At 36.3% G+C, this 14,521-nt stretch overlaps 2 protein-coding genes and 1 non-coding gene across 3 annotated transcripts; all 3 read left to right on the top strand.

The window, feature by feature from the left end:
• Positions 1 to 1,971: 1,971 nt before the first annotated feature.
• LOC145961745 (uncharacterized) lies at positions 1,972 to 4,478 on the top strand. Its single transcript, XM_083082212.1, has 2 exons — positions 1,972 to 3,927; positions 4,194 to 4,478. Exons 1-2 carry the CDS (start codon positions 1,972 to 1,974, stop codon positions 4,476 to 4,478), a joined length of 2,241 nt encoding a protein of 746 aa, XP_082938338.1.
• A 63-nt stretch (positions 4,479 to 4,541) lies between these two features.
• On the top strand, positions 4,542 to 7,211 carry LOC145961747 (uncharacterized). The gene has a single exon (XM_083082213.1). The coding sequence runs from the start codon at positions 4,542 to 4,544 to the stop codon at positions 7,209 to 7,211; it is 2,670 nt and encodes an 889-aa protein (XP_082938339.1).
• Positions 7,212 to 13,568: 6,357 nt separating this feature from the next.
• Trnav-gac (transfer RNA valine (anticodon GAC)) lies at positions 13,569 to 13,642 on the top strand. The gene has a single exon. It is a non-coding gene; the product is annotated as a tRNA-Val (tRNA).
• The last annotated feature ends 879 nt before the right edge of the window (positions 13,643 to 14,521 follow it).

A 14,521-nucleotide genomic window follows, 5' to 3' on the forward strand; every position in this document is an offset into this window, starting at 1 on the left:
CACAGCGCCCTGAGGTCACCGCTAATCTTTAAAATAATTGGCCCTCGCGACGATGGGGCCCCACAATAAAAGGGCCGACCACGGAAAAATCGGCGCAGTCCGCAATTTGTCTGATCGCAAAATCGCTGATAAAACCGCTGATAAAACCGCTGGGGGAAACCGTTCGTCAGACAATGCGGCGACGTGCGCAGGCTTCCTTGGAATCTAACGGAGGCCATTTCGAGCATTTGCTATAGTAAGTGTACTGTCCTGTTATGTCCGTGGCAAAACCGAGGAAATAAATAAACACAGTTTTGTAACACCTATGCAATTTGACGTGATAATTTCTCCAGCTATTGCAGGAAAACTTCGAACCGTCGTAACTCCAAAAGCAAGCGTTTCCAACCCCATGTTTATGGGACATTTTCTGCTGTTTAGGTCCCTGGAACTTATTAACAAATTTTGTACAGACCATTCAGGGACACCCTGTATATACAGTGTTCGGAAATTCAATCAACAAATTTTCAGAGATTGTCGGGGGCACCATAAGAATCATTTTTTGCAAATAAACCTGAGGTCGGAAACGTGTCATTACATCGCTACGGCATACGGAGTGTTCGAAAGAGTTGGGACCTCGAAATATCACAAAAAATAGTTCTACAAAAAATTGTTTCAAAAAAAAGTTGTAGGGTGTAAAAAGGTCTATTTACTGGCGCCATGTGTTTGACCTTGGATGGCGTCGCCAAGGTCACGACAAGGCGACCTTGAATTTTTGAAATGGAACCCTCCACTTTTTATTGCATATTAGAAATCAGAAATAAAATACTTTATTTTCTAGATGATGATTTCAATCGGATACGTGCTATCGGATTGTTACAACATCATTTCTGTTCATAGAGAGCGCCAGAGCGCGCGCATCGAACGAACGGCCGGTTTTTCCAACCGGTAGCGCCACGCGGCGCAACCCGCGTGGCGCCACTATCATATCCTACAGGAGGAAGGGCGCCCTTCCTTTCTCTTTTGTTTTAACCTTTGCTGGGCGCACTCTCTTCTTCTCGACGTGTCGGCCGTGAATGATCACGGTTATCTTGGGCGCTTCTCTTTAGTGTTTTGTGGCCGTAAATAGTTACGGTTCTCGTAAGTATTTATCTCATCTCTGCATTGTGGCCGTGTGTAATCACGGTTCTCGAAAGAACTATCACAAAGATCCCTCACAGGAGAATCTAACAAAGATCGATCATACGAGATCGTAACCAAGACGTTCAGCGATCCGGCCATCTTGGCTTTACACAAAGGAACGGACTACGCTAGATACACAATATCAAACGATTGTATAGATCACAGGGGTGATACACAACAAGGTTGGATGACATATTTAGCATTTACTTGTTTGTAAAACGAGAACGTAAGGTAACATCCGTGGACAAGACATTTGGAATACTGATCCTTAATTATATTCACTTTTCTCTTTTCTTAGTATCGTAGAAGACAAAGACGTAAATTAATATTTACAGCAATATCTCTAATAATAATTTTATTTGTTAAGTGTTTAGTTTTAGATTTGTTAATTAAGTGAAATTCATCACTTTACATTCTATTTATTTAAGCTTTGTTATGAATATTTTTACTAGTTTATACTTAGTATTATCTTTGTTCATTATCCTTATATTATTTTATAAATCTCACAATTACTAAATCCAAGAATTAGAAAGTTTAGTTTCATGTATTACTTTGATCTCACTGCATATTTGATTTGTCTGAATAAATTTTATACTATTTTCTGGTTGATGTTACAGTTATAATCTCATATTATATTTTTTTTGTATATCCTACTCAACAAACAAGATTGAACAATCATAACTCTTTATCCAGTTACCATTGCAGCAACATATTTTTGGTCCTTCGAGCCGGATCCCGGTATATTCTGAATACAGTGCAATTTGAAGGAGAGTTATAATTGTCATCACATCCAATTCTCATCCAAGACTCACAATGAGGATTTCTCACATACAAGGGCGTCTGGAACAACAACATTCCTTAAGCACGCTTATCTTTCGATCTTTCGAAACTTTCACGAAAATTCCAACAAGTGAGCTCACATCCCGTGTGATTAATGCACGGTTAACTTTACTCAAAGATACCTGGGACAAATTCTCAGCCACTCATGATGCGATTATGATATCCATCATTCAGCTTGACCCGTCTGAACAAGAAATCATACGGAATCATAGTTATTTTGCTGACAATATCCATTCTTTGACTTACGAACGTTATTTAGAATGTCTTGACAGAATGAACTCTCATCTGGATTCCGAAGAACAGTTAACTGAAGGCACGTCATCGACTCAATCTCTGTCTCAGACAGCAGCAGATCAATTATCCATCTCTCATCACACAAGATTACCTCGGATTGATCTTCCTAAGTTTAATGGTGCGCCATCGGAATGGCTTTCATTCAAGGATCTGTTTTCATCTATTATCATCAGAAATACTACGCTCAGCTCCGTGGAAAAGCTGCAATATCTAAAAGCCAGTTTAACAGGCACTGCAGCTCATTTATTGAAAAATACTGCTTTAACAGCTGATAATTTTCAAAAAGCCTGGGACGATCTCATTTCCTTCTATGAGAACAAACGCCTGTTGGTCAACGCTGCCATACAAGCGTTACTTTCGCTGAAACGAATGACGAGGGAGTCAGCAACGGAGCTAGAATATTTATATACGAATCTCATGCAAATTTTTAGAACGTTAGAGACCTTACAACGTCCTGTGGACAAATGGGATGATTTCCTTGTGTTTATCGCTGTACAACGCCTAGACTCTGATTCTGTCAAAACTTGGGAACAACATTTAGGTTCTGCTAAGGAGCCACCTACGTGGAAACAATTCTGTGAATTTTTAGTCACACGATTACTATCCTTGCAAGCTTTTGAAAAATCTCGCGGTATCAAGCACACATCGAAATCACATCAAACCAGCTTGAAATCACATTTTCAAGCAAAAAACCAAGAAGTTTATGCCAAGTCTCCATCTTCATGTATCATCTATTCTGCCAAGCACTTTCTCAATGGATGTCCACAATACATGTCGAAGACCACTCAACAACGTCATTCAATCCTAACAAAACATGGACGCTGCTACAATTGTTTGGGAGCTCATCGAGTCTCTGATTGTCGCTCAACTAAACGGTGCATAAAATGTGGTCGGAAACATCATACCACCATTCATAAACAGACCGGTGCGGACAAAGAAAACAATTTCGAATCAACAAAAACCACTGCACCACAGGAGTCTGTCACAAAACCTGGTCCTTCTCAAGTTTTACATGTGAATGCGAATTCAGATCTGGCTACCTCATGTGTTTTATTAGCAACCGCTCAAATTCTCATCATTAATCAGAAAGGAAGTACTCTGCTGATCAGAGTCTTAATTGATCAAGGCTCAGAGGTCACTTTGATAACTGAAAGAGTGGTTCAAACTCTACGGCTTCCTAGGTCACACTCATCTATTCCTTTAGTTGGAGTAGGAGGACATTCTTCTTACAAAACGCGTGGCTTAACATCGTTTAAGGTGACTGCCATTCACGAAAATGCGGAACAACTTGAATTATCAGCTCATATTTTAACTAAGCTTACCAACGCAATTCCTTCAGTTCGACTTGATACGCAACATTGGCCGCATCTTAACGGATTAACATTGGCAGATCCTCACTTTTTACAATCACTACCTGTTGACATGATAATTGGAGCTGATGTATACCACAAGATCATCCGTGAAGGACTAAAGAAAGGACCAACTGACGCTCCTATAGCACAATGTACTGCCTTTGGATGGATTATTTCTGGTCCGATTTCGGCAAAACGAACATCATTGTCAGCCAGGAGTTATCATGTGTCTATGGACCAACAATTGTTTGATGTACTTCATAAGTTCTGGGAACAAGAGGAAGTGAGATCATCCAGAAGAATTCCTCTCTAACACAAGAAGAACAAGAATGTGAAAAACATTTTCAAGACACACATTCAAGGGACCCACAAGGTCGTTACGTGGTATGTCTACCTTTCAAGAGATCTGTTGAAGATTTAGGTGATTCACGACGGAAAGCTTCTCTGATGTTAACATCACTATTGAGGAAATTCAATTCGGACAGAAATTATGCTCAAGCCTATTCAAAATTTATGTCTGAGTATAAAGACTTAAATCATATGAGACAGATAGACGACGCTCAACCGGAACCTCAACCTAATTTTTATCTACCTCATCACGGCGTATGGAAAGAGAATAGTACGACCACCAAACTAAGAGTTGTATTCAATGGATCAAGCCGTACAACATCGAGGGTTTCTCTCAATGAGATTCTTCACACGGGCCCTAAATTACAACTCGAACTACTAGACGTTCTCATATGGTTTCGACAATTTCGATATGTTTTCGCTGCAGACATTGAAAAAATGTACAGGCAGATCAATGTTCATCCAAAGGACTGGAAATATCAATGAATACTATGGTCAACATCGGAAGATCGTGTCGACACGTACGAATTAACAACAGTCACTTACGGAATGGCCTGCGTTCCGTACTTAGCACTTCGTGCAATTCTTCAATTGGTAGAAAATGAAAGGAGGAACTACCCTCTCGCCGTTCCATGCCTTACTAAAGGCAGATATGTGGACGACGTGTTTGGAGGAGCCGATTCACCTGCAGCTGTGACGGCACAAATCGAACATCTAAATCAGATATGCATGGCAGGCGGTTTCCAATTACAAAAGTGGACGAGTAATTTAGTTTCAGTACTTGACTCATTACCAAGGAATAAACGAGATGATGAATCATCAAAGTTGATCGATCGAAATTCTTGTGTTCAAGCTCTTGGATTAAAATGGCAGCCACAATATGACACTTTTCATTTCACATTCAATTCGTCACCAATTCATGCCATGACAAAACGTACTGTGTTGTCTGTCATAGCGAAACTATTCGACCCACTCGGTTTTTTATCGCCGATCATCATCAAGGCGAAAATTCTGATTCAAGAATTATGGAGTCAAAGCTTAGATTGGGATGACCCATTACCAAATTATATTTCTGACAAGTGGATCACATTTTTGAGAGAACTAACAGATATTAACCTCATCAGCATTCCGCGATGGATTGGAAATAAACCAAGTCATCAAATTCAACTTCATGGTTTTTGCGATGCTTCTCAGCAAGCATTTGCAGCTTCGGTTTACCTCCGCACAACCAACGTCAACACAAATCCCACCACAATGCTGATTGTATCGAAAACTAAAGTAGCACCTATAAAAAGAATGACTATTCCAAGACTGGAATTATCTGGTGCAGTATTACTGACGAAGTTAATCTCTCACGTCATTAAAGTTTTAGATCTCAACGGAGTTTCATTGTTTCTTTGGACGGATTCTACAATAACATTAACGTGGATCAATGGACCTGCATCAAAATGGAAGGACTTTGTCCAAAATCGAGTAGTCTATATCCAGGAGACTCTACCTCATGCAAGATGGAGATTCGTACCTGGAAAAGATAACCCAGCTGATATTGCGACAAGAGGAGTGTCTCCTTCACAGCTGAATAATTTTACCTACTGGTGGGAAGGACCCACGTGGCTTTCTCAATCCCCCGACACCTGGCCTGTTGAACTTTACAATGTTCCAATATCCGACAATCTAGAAGAGCGTCCAGCTCAAGTTACTACAATAACATCTCAAAATTCACAACTTTGGGATTTACTAGCACGATATTCCGACTTCAAGAAACTATTACGCATTACAGCTATGTGCATGAGATCCGTAGCGAGATTTAGACAGTCAGTTTCACGGACAGATCCATTAACCGTTTGTGAGATCGAAGAAGCACGATTCTTCTGGATAAGACATATCCAACAAATATATTTCAAGCAAGAAATTAATGTTTTATCTCAAGGCGCTACGTTAAGCAGGTCCAGTTCGTTGATTCGTCTTACACCATTTTTAGATGCAAATGATCTTCTGCGAACCGGGGGACGTCTTCAGCATTCAAGCTTACCTGAAGAGTCTAAGCACCTGCTGATATTACCGAAACAGTCCCTTCTCACTACTCTCATTATTTCAGATGCACATTTGAGAACTTTACATGGAGGAACGCAAATCACCCTGACATATATTCGTCAAAATTATTGGATAATCGGAGGCCGGATTCCAGTAAAATCGTTTATCCTTAAATGCGTTATCTGCTCAAGGTACAGACAAAAAAGAGCACAACAAATAATGGGCCAACTCCCTACTACAAGAGTCAATCCTACAGTACGTCCGTTTCTAAATTCTGGTGTAGATTATGCAGGACCATTCTCTATCAAGACCTGGAAGGGAAAAAATGCACGACAATACAAGGCCTATATAGCCGTATTTGTCTGTTACTCAACATCCGCCTCTCATCTTGAATTAGTTACGGATTATTCCTCCGACGCCTTCATTGCAGCATATAAACGTTTCGCAGCTAGACGAGGTATCTGTGCAACACTATCGAGTGATTGCGGCACCAATCTGATGGGAGCTGACAAGGAGTTACGAAACTTGTTTTCGTCGACATCAAAGGAGTCAGAAAAATTATCAATCTTACTCGCGAACGACGGTACCCAATGGATTTTTAATCCGCCAAGTGCACCCCATTTTGGAGGAAAGTGGGAAGCTACCGTCAAATCTGTTAAATACCATCTCAAACGCATCGTAGGTAATCAGCTCCTCACATACGAAGAGATGACCACCCTTCTAACACAGATAGAAGCAGTTCTCAATTCGAGACCTTTGAGTCCTCTATCAGATGATCCTGAGGATCTTTCAGCATTAACACCTGGCCACTTTTTACTAGGTGGTGCTCCAACAATTATACCTGAACCGATGTTAACCACTGTTAACAGTTCCAGATTGTCGAGATGGCAATTACTTAGACAGATGTTAGATTCATTCTGGTCACGATGGTCAAAGGAATGTCTTCAGAGATACCACGATGTGTCCAAATGGAACAAGCTAATGCCATCACTTCAGAAAGGTTCGCTTGTTCTGGTCGTGGATGAACGGTATCCGCCATCTAAGTGGCCTCTCGGCCGAATATTAGACGTTCATCCCGGAGCAGATGGGCACGTCAGAGTAGTTACTGTCCGCACGCAGACATCTGTGCTCAAACGTCCTATCGTGAAGCTGTGCCCATTACCTATCGATGGAACAGAACCTTAAGCTATTTTCGTTAACCCCGGTCAACGAAGGCAGGCGGGAAATGTTACAACATCATTTCTGTTCATAGAGAGCGCCAGAGCGCGCGCATCGAACGAACGGCCGGTTTTTCCAACCGGTAGCGCCACGCGGCGCAACCCGCGTGGCGCCACTATCATATCCTACAGGAGGAAGGGCGCCCTTCCTTTCTCTTTTGTTTTAACCTTTGCTGGGCGCACTCTCTTCTTCTCGACGTGTCGGCCGTGAATGATCACGGTTATCTTGGGCGCTTCTCTTTAGTGTTTTGTGGCCGTAAATAGTTACGGTTCTCGTAAGTATTTATCTCATCTCTGCATTGTGGCCGTGTGTAATCACGGTTCTCGAAAGAACTATCACAAAGATCCCTCACAGGAGAATCTAACAAAGATCGATCATACGAGATCGTAACCAAGACGTTCAGCGATCCGGCCATCTTGGCTTTACACAAAGGAACGGACTACGCTAGATACACAATATCAAACGATTGTATAGATCACAGGGGTGATACACAACAAGGTTGGATGACATATTTAGCATTTACTTGTTTGTAAAACGAGAACGTAAGGTAACATCCGTGGACAAGACATTTGGAATACTGATCCTTAATTATATTCACTTTTCTCTTTTCTTAGTATCGTAGAAGACAAAGACGTAAATTAATATTTACAGCAATATCTCTAATAATAATTTTATTTGTTAAGTGTTTAGTTTTAAATTTGTTAATTAAGTGAAATTCATCACTTTACATTCTATTTATTTAAGCTTTGTTATGAATATTTTTACTAGTTTATACTTAGTATTATCTTTGTTCATTATCCTTATATTATTTTATAAATCTCACAATTACTAAATCCAAGAATTAGAAAGTTTAGTTTCATGTATTACTTTGATCTCACTGCATATTTGATTTGTCTGAATAAATTTTATACTATTTTCTGGTTGATGTTACAGTTATAATCTCATATTATATTTTTTTTGTATATCCTACTCAACAAACAAGATTGAACAATCATAACTCTTTATCCAGTTACCATTGCAGCAACACAGATAAAGCTACAAGAATATGCAATAAAAAGTGGAGGGTTTCATTTCAAAAATTCAAGGTCGCCTTGTCGTGACCTTGGCGACGCCATCCAAGGTCAAACACATAACGCCAGTAAATAGACCTTTTTACACCCTACAACTTTTATTTGAAGCAATTTTTTGTAAAACTATTTTTTGTGATATTTCGAGGTCCCAACTCTCTCGAACACTCCGTATGCCGTAGCGATGTAATGACACGTTTCCGACCCAGGTTTATTTGCAAAAAATGATTCTTATGGTGCCCCCGACAATACCTGAAAATTTGTCGATTAAATTTCCAAACACCCTGTATATATACAGGGTGTCCCATTTTAAATAGTACGCTCAAACATCTCCGACATGGTGCGTTAAATAAAAAAATGTTTCAAACAAAAGTTGTATGGCTTGAAGGAGGCCATAAGATGGTGGCAATGATTTGACCTTGGAGAGTCATTTGAAGGTCACGTGAAGGTCATCGTCAATTTCTTAAATAGAACTCCGTACTTTTTATTGCATATTCTTGTAGCTTATCTCGAGGGCTTTCCAAAACACTATAATTAAGTTAGTTTTCATTAAGTGCTTTCCGAGTTATGAGGCTTGAAATAATTTCTTAATTTTACATAAACCGTAAAATATCTTGTAAAATATTCATTTTTCGATTATCTTACCTTAATACTTTTACGTACAAAATAATGAGAGGAATCAATTGGTGTAAAGAAAACACATAATTGTTTCGAAAAAATATGTAATTTGCAATTAACAATTACATATTTTTTCTTAAAAACAACTATGTTTTCTCTTTACACCAATTGATTCCTCTCATTATTTTGTACATAAAAGTATCAAGGTAAGATAATCGAAAAATGAATATTTTACAAGATATTTTACGGTTTATGTAAAATTAAGAAATGATTTCAAGCCTTATAACTCCAAAAGTACTTGAGGGAAAAATATTTTATTATAGTGTTTTGGAAAGCCCTCGAGATAAACTACAAGAATATGCAATAAAAAATAGGAGGTTCCATTTAAGAAATTGACGGTGACCTTCACGTGATCTTCAAATAACTATTCAAGGTTAAACTGATATCGCCATGTAATGCGTTATTTGAAACCTTACAACTTTTGTCTGAAATATTTTTGCCTGCCGCGCTCAGTTTTTGAGATATTCGGCTGATATGGGTGGTCTGCGACATCCTGTATATACAAGATGTCCCAGACCACCCGTATATCCCTTTTAAAATGAAAATAAATGGCTTTTATCAAAACTCGCGAACAATTTTTAAGTAAATCGGGTACGCTCTATCAAATGGTGATATTTTCAACTTTTGATTCCGACCGGAAATACGCCATCCGGATCGGAAGTTGAATTTTTTTAGGGGAACATGGTACTTTTTATTACAGATTCGAATTGTACGTGAAAAAATAACAAACTTTTGTGTCAAACGTTTTTTCTGAAAGTGTCTTTGTCAATCTTAAAATTAACCTTGAAAGTAACTGTGATGAAATAATGAACTTCAAATGTTAAGATTGACAGAGGCACTTGTTATTATTGTAAAGTACTCTTAAAACCATTTAACTTTTAATTTGAAAATTTTTTTCTACCTCTTATAGTTTCTGAAATATTTATCTCGAAAGAAAAAGACCGATTTTTTCAAAGGGGTGTTTTACCCTTTAGACACACGTATGGGCACGTATAAAAAAATACGTGTCTCTTATTTTTGTCTAGAAAACAACATATTAAAAGCTCATCAAAATCGGAAGGGGACACTTCCGTGCCTATATTGTCAGTAAACATTGTTTGTTGTAGTAATATAATATAAAAATAACAAATAATATAACGTAAGTTATCTATAATATAAAACTGTATATATCACATGTATTATTTTGAAACATTACAGCAATAATATAACAGAATATTATTGTATTATGGTATTGTTATAAACGAGTTTCTTGAACTTGCCGTTACACGGCAAAATCAGACTAACTCGTATTCACTTTTTCATGAAATGGATATAAAATCTATAAAGGATTGGTACTAAAATATAAGATCCAAAGTATATCTCTTTTTTTGTTGCTTCAATTTCTAATACAATCCCAACAATGGATTTGAAAAATTAAACAAATTATTCGGAATTGAGCAGATAAATAAAAAATAGTCTATTTACTGCCTATTTGAAGCAAAAAACCGATATTTTTATATAAATTGAATCCTGAATTTTATAAATTAATAAGTATGTATAATTTATTTTAGTTATTTAAAATTATCGGATCTATATGATCAATATTTATATAAACCAATTCTATGTGGAGCATAACTATGAATGTAACAACATAATATTGCACGTTTTATTTATGAAACAATTAACCAGTAACTTACTGGTAATACTTATACATATTACTTGTAACATTCTATTTTATATTACTTTTATATAATATTAATATAATGTTTATCGAAAATATATTGTATTATTTTGTAACATTACAACAGTAATGTAACGGAATAACATTGCAATACAATAATGTTACATACACACACACACACACACACACACACATACACACACACACACACAGTATATATAGTATATATATGTATATATATGTTCTTCATAGTCCTTTTGTTCGTGTCCGAACATAGTGATCTCTCTCTTTCATATACCTGTGTTGCGCACCAGATTATCACACGTATATGGGACCTACAGTTTAATGCCGATTCCGAACGGCTGAAAAATAGAGAGATTCTCTTGGCAAGATTTCTCGGTGGTTTGCCAGTGCCTTCCGAGAGAGAAGCGAGCGTATACAATTTTTCGGTTCTATCGGGAATCGAACCCGGGACCTTTGGCTTTGTAAACTAGTGCGCTATCTACTGTGCCACGCTTCGCTATATGTTATATATATATAGTATATGTTATATATATGAAATTATAATTATAACGAGTACAACTTAATAATATTCATATATATTATTTATAATCTCCCGTTTCATAACTTTTATATAATATTAATATAACATTTTTGTGTTTACTGGATAGTAATTTTATTCATTTAGACTTTTCATTATAAACATGTATTTAACAACCTTTTTTCAATATTTATTTATATCATTATTATATCGATACAAAATTGAAATCGCAATGATAAAAAATTTCATAGTTTCTACACTTGTTAAACATTTATAATATGGTACAGTAAATCACTAATGATAGCTAGGCCTTTGCTTAGATTCTCATATCTTTGACGATTTAATGATATTTATTAGTCGTAGAATTTTTTTAAATATATTTCCAGTATTCTCCGCTAAAAATACTATCGGAATTTACTTTTACATTATGGCGCCAAAATTATTGGAATCGTGCCAGGTCTTTGTTTAAAACAACTAAAAATGAATTATTTTTGTCATTCTCAAAAAGATAACAAGATAAATCTGTTTCGAAAATAAATTAAAGTTTTGAAGCTTTATATGATTCATTGAGTGTAATATATTATTATAAAAGATTTTTCTTTCGTCATAATAACAATTCGATCGATAATTCCTTCATCAATTCATTAAATTGTTATAATTTCCTTGAATCATATCTTTGATATTGTATGTACACAATATTTGTTTTTTTTTCCGCACATTATGAAAAGAGAATTAATCTTATAAAAAATAAAAATCTTTAGATTCGAAATCGTTAGATTCGTATATAACATATTAAACATCTATGTTATGTTCGATTAATTTTTCACACATATTCTGTTTCTTCTTATATATTAAAAACAAAAAAAAAATACAAAAGCAATATGTATAAGATAGAATTTTTATATTATATGTATAACCTTTTTTGAATATTATTGAATATAGTGAATATTATTACAAATATCATTACAATATAAAAAATAAGATTCTTATAGTTGACTCCTTAGCATATGCTCATTTGATCTTTCTTCCAGAAATCAATACACCATAATAATAACATCAATGCACTTAGTGTTTCATTGCACATTGAATCGTGACATTCAAAATGCTATTATCTATGAAATAAAAGTAGATTTTTCAAAAGGCAACGACATGGGATAGGGAAGGGAGAACGAAGAGAGGGAGGACAAAGAATGATGGTAGAGATGGACAAAGCTATCGAGCAGATGAACAGGAAGGGAGTGTAACATCCTATGACATCCTCTCTCACACGCGTCGTCACCATCCGATCCCTCAGGGGCTTGCACGAGTTATAACGTTTTCGAGTATAAGTTAGATGGGCCATGACCTCGCCTGCAGTTTCAAACTTTGGACAAAATGCATGAAAGTTAAGCGCCGCCATTATACCAGAAATTTCTGGCGACGTATGTGACTGCGTATCCGCACGATTTTCATTATATTTCATATCAACATAATGTAGATTCACGCACACATATTTGTCTAATAAATTTAATAGAAAATATGAATAAAATGTGATATCAGCGATAGATATAAAAGCAAAAATGAAGCATTTAGAGAATTCGTCTAACTCTTGTATACATTTTCTTCAATTTTATTAATAAAAATGTCATTGCTTAAAAATAACGACAAAAAATTTCATCGAAAATTAATTAGTATTTCACTGATCTTAGTGAAAACATTTACACTTTACGCTTCCGTCTTATGCTGTTTGTCTAATTATTAAATAGTCATTATAACAATAATATACTAATTATAACAAGTCACCTGAAAAATCATTACCATTAATTGATTCTTTTCACTATTTATAGCGCTATTTGTTAATTATAATTGAAAACACATGATAATACATTGAGATTTAAGAGGTAAATCATTCCCTATTATACAGCTTATTCGTACGATGTCTTTTGATGAAAACAATTTCCTTTTTGGATTAATCTTTTAAAATTGATCAATAGGCGTTTGTGATATTCCAATCAAAAAGTTTAATCAAAAAATCTTTATATGATATTAATAATAACGCAAAGTTAGAAATCCAGGTCTCTTTCTTCTTCCCTCTCTCCTCTCCTATCTCTCCCTCTCTCCTCTCCTCTCTCTCCCTCTCTCCTCTCCTCTCTCTCCCTCTCTCTCTCTCTCTCTCTTCCTCCCTCCCTCTCTTTCTCTCTCTCTCTCTCTCCCCCCTCTCTCTCTCCATGTTCACAACACGTGCTGTAAACATAGCATATAATGATGATTGATTCAATATCAGCGAATTAGAAGGGTCGAAAAATCGAGATATAAGAATGTGTTGTTCACACCGGCGTTAAGAGGTGTAATTAGCAATAGATATTGATATTCGGGCGAGAAGGATGTCAGGTCGTGGGGTCTGAATAGCTCAGTGGTAAGAGCAGTCGCCCGACAAGCGAAAGATTCGGGTTCGATTCCCGATTCAGCGACTTTCGGCCTGTTATTTTTCTCGCCTATAACTTCTTTGGGGGGTAAGAGGGGTATTATAAGAATCTCGGATTTGAGATTATAAATTTTACTTGGTCTAACCAAGATAAATCCGTGCCCTGTGCACAAATATTAGTTTCACAGAAAAATTAATTTTCTGTGAAACCGTCGCACGATCACCCGAGTTTGGCTCTTATAGCCTGTGATACCTTAATATCGAGATATAAGAGTCCCATTCTCCCTTTTTCTTCATATATATATATATCTCTCTCTTTCTCTCTTTGTGTATGTATGTATATATATATATATGTTAATCCCCATAAATCAAATAATGATTATACGTGAAAATATACTGGTCCTCGCCCTAGGTGCCAGCTGTGCTTTATAGAAATGCCCCTTATATTCTGTTTACCTATGAATCGATGCACATGAAAAATCGCAGATAATCCGCATGTTTGGCCGTGCCTGAGAGCGGAGAAAATCAGCTCGTCACACGCTGGCACACAGAAATGCCAAAGATAAACGAACTAAGCAGCTTCTTTCTTTGCAATTTGCATGTTAATAGTGTGCTAATACTAATACATTATTATACTAATACATTATCATACTAAATGTGTTGTAATAAAATATATAATGTATTTGTGTGAAAAAAGTATTTTTTTTAAGTAAATAAATGGATAACATATATTATATTATTAACATCATCGTAAAATCTTAGATATCTATACCTACACGCCTATATAAATGCCCAACATAATTATATAAATCATACTGTATTATTATGTGGCCATTTATGTTACACATATTGTGTTACCCAATTAGATCGCTTTATCATTACGGTTACCAATCAATCTATTAATATTATAATCTATTATAGACAATA

Source organism: Camponotus vicinus, unplaced genomic scaffold (assembly GCF_025532165.1).
Source record: "Camponotus vicinus isolate PSW18456_S1 unplaced genomic scaffold, iyCamVici1.0 SCAF_11, whole genome shotgun sequence".
Lineage (NCBI taxonomy): Eukaryota > Metazoa > Arthropoda > Insecta > Hymenoptera > Formicidae > Camponotus > Camponotus vicinus.